The sequence below is a fragment of the Zeus faber genome, assembly GCF_960531495.2.
Source record: "Zeus faber genome assembly, chromosome: 5".
In the NCBI taxonomy this organism is placed as follows: domain Eukaryota; kingdom Metazoa; phylum Chordata; class Actinopteri; order Zeiformes; family Zeidae; genus Zeus; species Zeus faber.
The window spans coordinates 25717869-25731329 of NC_137192.1; the positions used below are offsets into that span (position 1 = coordinate 25717869).

Consider the following 13461-nt stretch of genomic DNA (forward strand, 5'->3'; position numbering starts at 1 on the left):
TCCTGTGATCTGTGCTGGATAAAGGAGGGTTTTTTTTTTTTGTTTGTTTTATTTTTTATTTTTTTTACAGCAGAACCTACTTAGACCCACTCAGATATGGAGGCTCGAGGCGCGCGGTGGAAAGGTGAACCTCCCTGCGCAGCTCTTGTCTTTTTAAATGATACCGTTTTCACACCAAAATGATCGGGTCGACCCGCTAAAAATAGGCCATTGACACCTTTCCCATTACCGGGAGAAATGCCTTTTTTTTTTTTTCTCTCTCTTTTTTTCTGGTGCGACCCGTTCGACGGTAAAGAGGCGTGTCATGTTGCGGTGTGACTGGGAATAAAACAGTAGATGAGACAGCAGCTTAAACAAACGGCGACATGAAACAAAAGAAAAAGTCTTTTGAGCCGTTCAAAAGAATCAAAACGTTCATGAACGACCCGGCGCTGCAGTGGAAGCAGCGTGGAGCATCCGTGCGCACGGATGCTCCACGCTGCCGGTCCGCACTCGCACACCCGGTCCTTCGACGGCGAGGAGCGGGCACCGGATGGGGCGGGGCTGGGGTGCCTCGGAGCCCGGCGGGGAGCCTGGGGGCTCTCCCCTGTGCTCCCCACGGTGGGATCTGGTGACACTGGTGACAAAACCCGGGTGTTACCGGGCTTTTGGTGCAGTGGGAAAGGGGTATTAGTATCCCGGCTGTTTGTGATTCAATGACTTGCCGTACATCAGGTGGTCGACGACGATTTGTGATTTTGTCTGCTGAAAATGGAAAGAGAACATGATTTGAAGTCGAACCAACGGTGTATTCACTGTGAAGTGTGGGACTCGGGACAAGGCAGCGCTAACCGAGTATATCGACGGTTCCAGTGGCAGAACCACTGCCAGGGGTCCTTGAGCAAGGCACCGAATGACCAAATGCTCCGGTGGGTGCAGCTCATTTTCCGAGTCATAACACCCCCAGCACATCTCCATCGGCGAACATCTGTTTGGAAATGCGTCCGTCTCAACTTGCCCTTGCCAACACCTGAATCGTTGTCCAGAAAACATTTCGCCTCAGTCTCCTCTCTCTACCTCCTGCTCCTTGTGTTCCCAGGCACACGTCTCCCCGAACGCCGGGTTTCCCCCTGACTCCTTTCAGAGAGGCTTAGCCAGTAACCTTGCCAATGCTGTGGGTTGTGCACAAGGTTAGACGGGACAAAGGCATCAGTGGAAGCACATAAGAACCTTTAGGGCCAAGCAGCTCGCACTGCAGAGCCTGGTGTCGGGAAAAGATACCAGGATTTTTATTTTATTTATTTTCTGACAATTTCAAGGGATTTGGGATAACCACTCTGTGTTCATCGAAGCCATTAGAAAACCTGCAGCTCAATCCATCATGTCCTGTTCGAGTTTAATAGTGTAGGGTACTATGGGAGCAAAGCATTTTCCATTCGTGAAATATATCACTTCCTTAAAACGTGAGGTGCGAATCTGTTGTAATTCGAGGAAATGACCGACTGCTCAGCAGCAGTAGAAACACGTTTCTGCTGTTGCACACTGATTATCTCCAGCGCAGCAGTAGAGGGCCAAAGCGCCTTGCTCGACGACGAGGAAAACTCGGATTCCACTCCCTCTCGGACACACCCGTCCCCGGCGTTGGTAGACGCCCACCGCTGCAGAGCGAAACCCGACGTCTAAGCACGTGGCACCGCTCGTTTTTGTTTGCCCTTAGTCTGCAGGATTTCCACCTCGTTGGCCTGCGGAAGAACTGCGCGGAGTCATCCAACGAGGCCAACCTCGTTGCTACATATTTTTTGTACCCGCACGGAGTTGGCAGCAGGTAAACAGGGTGTCATCCTCGGGTAGAAACTGAGCAATTTACGCAGCAATTATGACAGTCATGCATAAAATGTCTGCCGCCGCGGCAGCTCGCGTGGCCTTGGAGGGCATCGCTGTGATTTTAATTTAGCATGCCACGTCGTCAAGCGCCTGGTAGGAAGCTTCAAGGACTCAGCAGACTCCTGACAAATTCAATCAAGCACTGGTCTCAGTCTCTGCTGTACATTTTGTAACATAGCATTTTTTTTCTAGTTTGTTGTGGGGTTTTTTTCTATGTGGGCAATTGCATCTTAATATTGTCGATATTTTTTCACTTTATGACATCCGTCTCAGCGCCAGAAAACAACATCCTCTTTAGCTCATCCAGAACAATTCACGTTAAACCATCCAACAAAGCTGTCACAATAATAAAAATAAACATGTTGCCTGAAGTGATGTTACTTCATATGCTCCATTGGTTCGAAGACTAACGGCAAACATACTAACTTTCAATCATTTTGGACTAAATCATTTGATAAGAGAGGTAATGCAATGCAGCAATACATGCACAACCTTTTATCAACTGAATGCAGGAAAGAACAATGGATGAATCTACAGCTGATGTGTACATCCACTGGGGTGTATGAAGATCTTTCTGCACGCCCAAAACGTCATGTGTTTGCAGCTCTGTCCTCTTGTCGTGTGTGTGTGTGTGTGTGTGTGTGTGTGTGTGTGTGTGTGTGCGCGTGTGTGTGTGTGTGTGTGTGTGTGTGTGTGCGTGTGCCTGCGTGTGTGTGTGTGTGTGTTTTCCCCCAGCGCCGCCTGTGGGCTGGTTAGAGCATTAATGATGTGTCTTGGGAGCGCTGCTTCTACATAATTTATCAACTAGGATTTATTAGCCGCAGAATTAACTTGTAGTGGCTGGGGAACGCGGGGTTTGCTTTGCTTCTTGTTTTCTGATTTATGCCGGTGGACGTGTCGTCACTCCTGAGCAATCCATTTCTCTTCATCTGCCTGCTGCCACGAGGGGAGCGTGACTGGCACAGCGTCCGCCAAGTCGGTTAGATTTTCTTTTGTTGGATTTGGATGCGCGTGTGTGTTTGGGTTTTAATGATCTGATGCGATCGTACGCTGTCTTTTAGTATGAATGGTACCATCGGGAAACTGAGACATCATTATTTGGTGGTTCACTATCTGCAGATGAAATCCACATATGACCTAAGATTTCTCATGGGGTCTGAAATATGACTTCAAAATCTTTGGTCTGAAATTATAGTTGTTATTATTATCATGTAGTTCAATGTCACTGACCTCAGCTGGATGCTTTAACATGGGCTTTTGCATTCCTAAATTGATGACATTTGAATAGAACTAATATGTTATATTGTGTACATTTTTGTAAAATCCTCATATGTGAAATGAAATTCTTAGTGGGTATTGACATCTTCATCAAAGGAAAGTTTCTCAATGGAGAAAATAAATGGAGTTTCACGTACCCTTCCCTGTCACAGACTCGACTAAAGCAGGCGTTTCAAACGTTTTTTTTTTTTAAACCATTTTTATCCGTGCCAATCTTTCAGCTAAAACTATTATTTGGTTACTGCAAAACACTTCTATATGGTCTAAGTTAAAAGGTTTCTGATCTGGACAGCTCAAAAGTTTAAAAAAGGGAATAAAATGACGGCAGCAATATACGCTTAAAAGACAACTGCGAGATGAAAGAAATATAAACCGTGACTCAAACAGAACTTGAGTTGCATGAAATCCAGGTATAAAAAAAAAAAAAGACTAAAAATAAATCCGGAGCTTAATGGATTAAATAGAACATTTTTTTTCTTTGGTACAATTTTGGGGTGTGGGGGTGGTGTGATTTAAGCAGCTACACCTGTCTTGGGTCCAGTTAATTGGGCCCAGGGTAGGGGTGGCTGCGCACCTGTTTGTCGTCAGAGCAATCGATGAGCACAGGTTAAATCACCCACACCCACACCCACACCCACACCCACACACACACGGGGGGGAGCATCTGTCATGGCGCGATTCCATCGGTTCCTGGCATATAACATCCTTGCCAATAAACCGGTTTGTCCTTCATATCCTTGCCGGTGTCTCTGTATCGGGGAGCCTGGGGAAAGCCACTTGGATGGCATGTGGCAGGGGAACTGCTACAATATTCATTTCCTGACAATGACTCATGAATATTACCTTCGGTCGGATGATTATACAATTTTGAAAAAAAAAAAAAAATAGCTGCTCTGTTCCTTTCAATCGACTTCAATTTTAGAATCAAACGGGGAATTTTCTGACAAGGACTTGTACGACTAAAATTAAAACCGCCTCTGAATAATATATTTCTTCCTCCATTGGCTCTTGAGAATTACATTTTTTTATGAATGAAAACACTCAAAATATCACCCTCTTACTTTGAGATCAAAAGTTTAAAATAGTTGTAGTTTTAAATAGTACTTTTTTTTTACTTGTAATTATTATTATGGATCATGTGCCTTAATTATCTGAAAATACTGATATATTGTCCAACACTCTATGTTGCCTTATTTCTGTTATCACACTCTGTACTCTCAAAAGGAAGCTATTCATCTCTGGTATGTCATTTTTAGCCGCCGGACGTTTGTAATTTGCCCTTCGTCTTGCCTTGTTTTTTTTTTTTGTTTTTTTTTAAGAAAATACTTAATTGTCTTCTCTTTTTTTCTATCAGATCAGCGAGACGGGGAAAGACTCTCTTCCGGGCTGGCTGCACTGGAACGCAGATAGCGGAACTCTTCAAGGTCTTCCGTTAGAGGAGGACAAGGGTGTTCACTACATCTCTGTCTCCATCTCCAACCGCACCGAGACCTCCTCCCCATCCGCCACCTCAGAGTTCTTCTCCATTGAGGTCCATCCTGAAGACCACTTGGACGCAGAGTCACCACAGCTGGGGCTGAGCCAGGCCTCTGTTGACACTGGCACCCAGCCATTCGTGTGCGGCACAGATGAACCGGTGACCTTGCTGACTGTGATCCTGGACGCCGATTTGACCAAGATGAGTTCGCAGCAGAGGGTGGAGCTCCTGGACAGCATGAGAAGCTTCTCTGGTGTGGGACTCCAGCACATGAAGATCCTCCCGGTGGTCAACAACAGGCTTTTTGACATGTCAGCATTCATGGCGGGACCAGGAAATGCCAAAAAGGTATGTCAGCAGGCTGTGAATGACTTGGTTACATCACATCACATAAAATGAACCATGTGAGTGAATGAGTAATTAATACCAATTACTTTATGACTTGCTTTATGCATGGCCTGTGTAAACAAGCCACTCAAACAGTTTCATGTATGGATGGATGGATGGATGGATGGATGTTTAAAAGGACCATGCAGTCAAATTGAATTTTAGTCTGTTTAATAGTCAGCCCACACATTTTACATTTCTATGTTAAAGGAGTGGCACAAATGGAATTCACAAATTCAAAATCAATACAATCAAAACAACACAATCACAGAAAAAATACATCTCCTGGACGGCAGGACCAGATATTTCTCATTATATCGCCTAATTTCCAAAAGCCAAATATTGAGATTAAAAAGACAATCAGCCATCATCTAGAAAATAGTCAGGAGTAATGTATGCTGACTAATAAACGGGGTAGAACTTTGGCAGCAATATGATCCATTAAAGTCAGTTTAGAGACTGAGACTGTACACTTATCTCTGTATTTGTTTTAATTCTCAAGGTGGTGGAGAATGGAGCTCTGTTGTCCTGGAAACTTGGTTGTTCTCTGGATCAGGGCACCGTCCCAAACATCAATAGTGTCCAGACTCCAGCTCGGGAAGGCACTATGTCAGCCAAACTGGGCTACCCTGTGGTGGGCTGGCATATTGCTAACAAAAAGCCCCACATTCCTAAGCGGGTGAGGCGCGCTTTGAACAACACCCCAACACCCTTGTTGACCGTGCTTCCCCCTACGAGTCTTGTGGAACCCCCAGTGAGGATAATCCCAACCCTCTCATCTCCAGCTATTGCTGGACCAACAGACAGCTCCGCTCCCCCAGTGAGGGGCCCAGTTCCCCTGCCTGGTAAACCTACAATAAGGCTCCGCGACCCTATCGCCCATACCCCAACTTTGGGACCACCCCAGCCAACCAGAGTGATCGAGACCACCAGCTCTATTGCCATCCAACCAACAATGACCAGACCCACGTATGTGGAAGCCACTGCCACACCAGTTGCTCCCAAGAAACCAACCAAGAAACCACCCAAGAGGCCGAGAACAACTCCACCACCCAGGGAGCCAAAGATCACCACGCCAAAGCCCCCCAGACGCACCACACCATCCTCTGGTGTCTTCCCAGATCCATACAATGAGAAGCCTGTTCTGCGTAACCCCATTGATCAGGTCAATGCACTGGTGGGCACCTACTTTGAGGTGAAAATACCATCAGACACATTTTTCGACAAAGAGGACGGAACCACAGACAAGCTGCGTCTGACGCTCAGACAAAACCACAATGAGGTGGTGGGAGATGACTCCTGGATTCTGTTCAACACCACCAGCCAACTGCTCTACGGCCTGCCCGCAGTGCAGCATGTTGGCAAACACGAGTATTTCATGCAGGCCACAGACAAAGGTGGACTGAATGCCATTGATGCCTTTGAGGTAAGGGTGAGCCGCTGGCCCACCAATGACAAGACCCCAGTGACCTTCACGGTCCGCCTTGATGGTGAGCCACGCATGATAACCAATGACATCCACAAGAGGATCCTGTTGGTCAAGAGGTTGGCATTGGCACTTGGAGACCGCAATAGCAGCACAGTGAGTCTCAAAAATATCACCAAGGGGTCCATCGTGGTGGACTGGACTAACACTAGCCTTCCCCAGCACCCTTGCCCAAGGGATCAGATCACAACCATGAGTCAAAAGCTTGCTGATGCTTCTGGAAGGCCTGGAGAGTTCTTTAGGTTCTCTATGGGGCCCGAATTCAGACCAATCGATGTCAAGGTGAAGGGAAGGGCCAGCTGCAGAACATACTCCTTCATCCCACCAGAAGAGATCGATATCGCTGAACTTCCAGCCGTTACACCAGCGCTGGGAACCGGCCGCCAAAGCACAGATGATGTCTATCTCCACACAGTCATACCTGCAGTTGTGGTGGCTGCAATATTGCTCATTGCTGGCATTATTGCTATGATCTGCTACAGGAAGAAAAGAAAGGGCAAGCTGACCATTGAGGACCAGGCCACTTTTATCAAGAAAGGTGTGCCAATCATCTTTGCTGATGAGCTTGATGACTCCAAGCCCCCCCCCTCCTCCAGCATGCCCCTTATTCTCCAGGAGGAGAAGCCACCGCTCCCGCCCCCAGAGTACCCCAACATGGCCACACCAGAGACCACTCCCCTCAACCAGGAGCTTGGGGAGTACACAGCTTTGCGAGACGAGGACCCCAATGCACCTCCGTACCAGCCGCCACCTCCATTCACCACTCCCATGGAAGGAAAGGGCTCCCGTCCAAAGAACATGACCCCTTACAGATCCCCACCACCTTACGTGCCCCCCTAAGACCTGCCAAACCCTCCCCCTCCTGAGGCAAAGGGGGGAGGATGTCTAAGGAACTGTGACACTTCCTTGCTGATGTTTGGATATATATATACAAGGGGAGGGGTAACACAGGTGCTAAATGGATTATGTGGTTAACAGGGAATTTGGTATCTGAAGGGGAGTCAGTAGATGGAGAGGGATTTTACAGGAGGGCAATGGTCCTGTTTGGCTCATGTGGAAAAGCTGGGATAGACTACTGTTTGAGTAGTAGCCCAGCTACTACAGTATCCTGCACAGGACAAACTATTTCTCGTCACATCAGATCACAGACCAACCAATTGGTCAGCGGCTAAAGTTGGGGGATGTGTTCTCCCATCTCAGCGCTTTCACAGATCCCCCTTTGGTTTTTTTCAATACTGGCTTTTATTTCAATTTGTCTCCGTCGGTCCTCGGTTTCCTTTTTTTTTTCTTTGTCCTTTTAAAGCTCCTCCCATACTCTAACCCACCCAGGGACAGACTCCTCTGCCTAACACAACTCCTTTTGTCTCCTTGTCTTTTAAAAAAATACGGAGGGACAATGGACTGCCACCAGACCACTGCAGGCAACAACTCTGTTTTTTAATCGGGAGAGAGATGCAGAGAGATCCTTTTAGAATCCCTTCATCATGAGAATTTCAATTCACCCCTGCAGACAACACGAGAGGAAGGCAGTGGAGTGGAGCTGTGTGTGTGTGTGTGTGTGTGTGTGTGTGTGTGTGTGTGTGTGTGTGTGTGTGTGTGTGTGTGTGTGTGTGTGTGTGTGTGTGTGTGTGTGTGTGTGTGTGTGTGTGTGTGTGTGTGTGTGTGTGTGTGTGTGTGTGTGTGTGTGTGTGTGCGCGTGTGCGTGTGCGTGTCTGTGATTGGTGGGGGGGGGGTCACTCACACTTGCGTGCCTGCGTGGCTTTGCCTGTGTATTCAGACTCAACGGTTTGCCTTTTAACTCTTGTCTATTTGTATCCCCATTCTGCCATGTCTAGTAAAGATGAGAATAACAAAGGTAGCCTAAAAAATAATTAGAAATGTATAATGAATGATTTATTAGTTTATTTTATCATTTTAAAAATCACTGTATATCTGGAAGATGTTCTGATAGAGTGTTATATATATATATATATATATATATATATTTTTTTTTTTTTTTTTTTTTTTGGGGGGGGGGGTGTTGAAGAATGGGGAGACTGAATGAAAGGTCTGCCTCACTAAAATAACTTGCCAGAGCCCTTTCCCCACAAGAGCCAAAACATTATTCGGTACGTGCAGAGCTAAAAATGAATATTCGCCATTAATTGGGTCATACTCCAATTAGCTTCATCTCCTGAAGTAGATCTAAGTGTCCAAGCAAAGTGTGCAGGAGACGGCATGGTGGAAACACGGTCTGCAGCGCACTTTGTTGGCTGAACGGGATGTAAGTGTATTCTGGAGATTTTGACCATTAAAAAGCAAAGTCATGTGAGAAGTTGAGTTTTTTTTAGTTCTCTCGTAACGGAGTTAATTCCAAATCATGTTACTGACAATTTAACAGGAAAACATTCACACGGATTTAAATCGGATTTAAAAAACGTTTTGTTTTTTTTGTTTTTTTGTTTTTTTGTTTTTTATACTTTTAATGAGGTTTCCAACATGTTGGCCTCCTTACTTTTTAATTGACAGACTACAGCTAGACGATAGCACTGGAATACCATTTCTGCCTTTTCTTTTTTATTATTTTTCAGTGTTCCTTACTCATCCTACATGTTGGGTTCAAACTGCATTCGGAGAGTAGCTCCACAAATGTAAATGGGGAATCAGAGACCTACGAGTCTATTTTAAACCAGGGATAATTATTTTTGTACGTAATGAGGCAGTCATACTCTGGGGGTTGGGCGGGGGGGGCGTGCATGGCGTGCCGTGGAGCCTGTACTTGAGGGGATTGGGCATGTATTCACATTTGAGAGGTCATTTACCGCGGGGAGACGCAACAAGTGACGGAGGCTGAAGCGGAGGCAGAGCAGCGAGGGCGAGAGAAAAGGGAAGAAACGTCCGGAAATACGATCACTCGAGGGAAAACACACTGAAAAAAGATTTTTTTTTAATAACGAAAATTTTTGATACAGCCTCAAAATTGTTTGATTATGGAAAAAAAAAGAAAAAAAAAGAAAACAAAACAGTTGACTGGTGTTCTGCGATTTGTAAAATCTTAGCTTAGAGAATTGATTCAATTATATACACATATATAATTTTGTTTCTCCTCATGGGTCACACATTTCAAATGTTTCTTTTTAATTTTGTTGTGTTTTTGTGTGTTTGCATAACGAAAATGTAACTCCAGCTGTAGAACGCAGGACTGACCCATGTTTGATGTAATCACACGTTTAATTTTCTATGTCCTTATTCTTTGCTGATAAGTTTCGACTGAAAGTGACCCTTTGCAATAATAATCTTGGATTCAGTCGATTTCGGGACTGGTCATTGCCGGCTAAGGGAGTGATTGATCCACAAATATATTCATCATGTTAGGTTTTTTTCTTTTTGTTCGGTTGCAGGATGCCAAGGTTCGTGTTCTTTGCTTATTAAGTGTGCATTGTCATAATAAAACCAACTGGTACTGATATGAAAAAATACCGTTCTTTATGCATTTGATTTGACTCTTCCAAAGCAACGCTGGGGTGGGAGTTTGCCTCGTGGTGGGAGTGGTGACCATGTCATGCATCAACATTGAGAAGTGATTTGTTTATGACGGAGGTTTTTACGCCACCCTCGCCGACGCCACCGCTTTGTATTGATGAATCAATCTGTCTGAAGTCCACCAGAGGCGTCTTGTTTATTGGTTTTGTCCCCCCGCCCCCACCCACCCCCACCTTGACGATCCCCACTCCGGCAGCCATCGTAGCTCGTAGGAATCAAAGGAATGGCTGAACCGCTGTACTAAATTACTCTGCAATCTAATGATTAGCTGGACAATTCCGTTTGAATGCTCCACCCATTAAAAAAGCTGCTCTATGAAATCTCTCGTGGTCTCCCTCTGTCTCACACACGCTCCACACAGATCAGCCGTATGTATTTCTTACCATAGTGATTCATGGTAAAAAAAAATGTGTTAATGGTCGCGCCCTAGATTTGAAAAATAGCAATGTACCCCATGGTATAGATAGTCGCAAAAAAAACGGCTGAGATGAGTGATAGCGATGAATGGTCAATTGGCCGGGATTTTATTAAGACTCTGGCCACGGCGACGAGATGCTCCACAGGGGGCGCCGCGCCTGGCTCGTCGCGTCGGGTCCAGTCCCCGACATTCGGCGACACAACGTCACATTTTGTCCTTAAGGCTGCGTTGTGCATTATGTCCGTCTCCACCGAGAGCGAAGGACGAGTTCCAAATGAACTGCACCTCTCCACCTCCTCCGCAGCACTTACGTGACGCTCTAATATTGCAATTCCAGCTCAGTGGATATGAAAGGAGCGAGGCCTTTCAAGGAAACAGGGCAATTAAGAAGGAAGGGCTCAGGCTTGTGGGAAGAGCTAAGATGCAAGTTTTGCTTTTGTCAAAAAAGGATGGAGGAGCTACACTGTATATACAGTGCGGTATATAGGGGGGCAGACTTTTCTTGGTTAGACAGTATTTAACGGTTCTGTCGCATAGCAGAGCATGCTTTCAGGCTATTTCTCAAGGAAGCGCTTGCAGCTTTGAACGATAAATAGACTTACTGTATGACTGGAAGCGCTATATTCCTGACGAGACGTGGAATTTTTGGGCAACATAACAGGCAGCAGACAACTGGGGAAAGGTGTCGAAGGACTTGGTGGTCGGCCACACAGTGTTTCACGGTGTTTACTGTCAAATGGAAAGTTCAAGTTAGAGACTTTGTCAAAGCTGACTCATTTTACACTAGTTTACATTAGTTTTTGGGGCATTGCACATAGAAATCTTCATCTCAAATGTGCTGAACGCGTCTTTTTTGCGCCTATCTGAAAGATTACAAATGTGCAACGGTTGCATTTCTCGGGACGTAATCAATGGGCTTCATAGTGCAAGTCAAGCTCATTCAGTCACAGAAAAGTTGGAGAAATTATCTGAAGCGTGCAGTTGGTATTCTGCCAAAACGCCCATAAGTGACAATTTCTTCAGAAAGTTTGAACACCGGCTTGATTTTTCAATATTTAACATACATGCAAATTTGTTAAAATAAATCCAAAGGACAAACACCGAATATAAAAACACAGTTATTGAAAGGAAAAAAAAGTGAGAGTGCTTGCAATTTTAATCCTATGGACAGTGCATCTTAAAGGCTTCCTTAATAGCCTGTTTGTACTTAATGTATCCAGGAATAGGAATCCTTCTGGGAGCGGGTACTGAGTAGACTACACAACCATACACTGAGCCTTGATTTAAGTGGAAGATGAATCCACTCAGCGGAGACTCGACGAAAAAAAAAATCCCCCCCCCCCCCCAAGTACGGTTAGAAAAAATAAAATGCGCTGGTGTAAACAGGGCTGAGGTGGGCTGACATTGGCGCCAAGTCACCTGTGGTGCCACGTTTTGGAGGGAAAGCATGAGGTCTGTGGCCACGCTTCACCTGAGGCTTGACTGTGCCACCGGTGGAGACAGAAATCAAACAACCCACAACAAGCTACTGGTACAAAGGCCTTCAGTGGTTTATAGTGGATACAAGATGCATTGCAGTGTCTTATATACAGTATATATATATATATATATATATATATATATATATATATATATATATATATATATATATATATGTATACTGTATATATATATTAGTTAGAGGTATTAGGACTTTTATAACACTGCTACGAAAGAAAAGGTAATCTAACAATAAGAACAATAGACTCCATTGTCCTCTTACCCCATTATGACCTGTAAGGACCCAATTATAAACTCACTCGAGCACATGCAGTTTGCACACGGAACTGCCAACGCTCCAAAGCCATGAATCAAATTCAGATCTGTCAGCTTCTCAGTTTTCTTTCTCCGCTAAAATGAGCGGCCGTTACAGGGTTGTTTGTTTTTTTGGCACAGTGGGAAAAGGATACCGTATTCCAAATAACGCAGAACAAGCCACAGGCGCGCAAGTTGATTTCTACGACGGCGAGATCCAGGTAAACATGGGCTCACAACTCAAAAAATAAAATGAATAATGTTCCATCTTCCCCGGCTCCCGAGTCCCGTGGTGACAGGTTGTTTATTGCGCTCCACGTCGGTGACAGACTTTATGAATTGTAAACTGAGCTGACTGAAAGAGTCCCTTACCAGTCACTGAAAAAAGGGGTATGATGGTACGTCCGACCGTTGGGCTGTAAACTTTGTGATGAAACGCCGTAACCTCGGTTCCGGAACACTTTCCCTTGGAGGGAGAGCGACTCCCTGGCTCATTAAATTGAGAGTAACTCCACGTGCCGGTCAAGGGAAGAGTCCTTGGAAGACATAGCTGATCCACTCCTCCACCGCCCGGCTAATGTCCCCATCACAATCAGGACCTAAACCCCAGACAGAGAGGATTACATGAAATGAGTTATTTATTTTCTGAAGGGGTTGGGTTCAGCACCCAGCTCAGGTCTGCAGGGATGCTGCGTGACTTTGAATGGGCTGGCTCAACAGCATGCAGGCGTGAAAGCAGAGGTACAAACAACGAGGCCGGGAGGACGGTCCAAACCTTTATATGTCCTTCTTACCTGAAATCGCAAACATTACAAGATATTTCCCATATTCATGGCTGGAGGAATCTTGTGATAGGATTTCAGACACCCCCAAAGTGGACCGTACCGTTGCGCTGAGGATGGCGCTCGGCAGGGGAGGGCGAAACTTTTTTCCCAAAGAAAGCAAAAGAAAAAAGGTGCATTTTTATTTGTCCATTTATTCATTTTCCGCCGTCTTCTAAATGCATGAAATAAAAAAACTAAAAAGCAAAAAAGCCCTGTGTTTAACAGGGACACTTGTTCAGTCACTGTCCGAAAAAAAAAGTTGACCCCCCTGGTGGTCATCGTATAATTCGTACTCTGACTGGGAGGACTGTCCATGTAAACATGGACAACGGGAAGGACTTCAACCTAACTTTTGGGAAACTTCAGCGGCGTCCATCGCGTGTCTTATTTCCCCTCGTCGCGTCACGTAAGT

At 45.4% G+C, this 13461-nt stretch overlaps 1 protein-coding gene across 1 annotated transcript in view; it reads left to right on the plus strand.

The window, feature by feature from the left end:
* The window catches only part of dag1 (dystroglycan 1), a 59118-nt gene extending 48791 nt beyond the window's left edge, over positions 1 to 10327 (plus strand). Inside the window, exons 3-4 of the mRNA XM_080001342.1 lie at positions 4496 to 4966; positions 5508 to 10327. Coding sequence (XP_079857468.1) covers positions 4496 to 4966; positions 5508 to 7331 — 2295 coding nt within the window. The 3' untranslated portion in view covers positions 7332 to 10327. The remainder of the gene's footprint in view (positions 1 to 4495; positions 4967 to 5507) is intronic.
* Positions 10328 to 13461: the final 3134 nt, after the last annotated feature.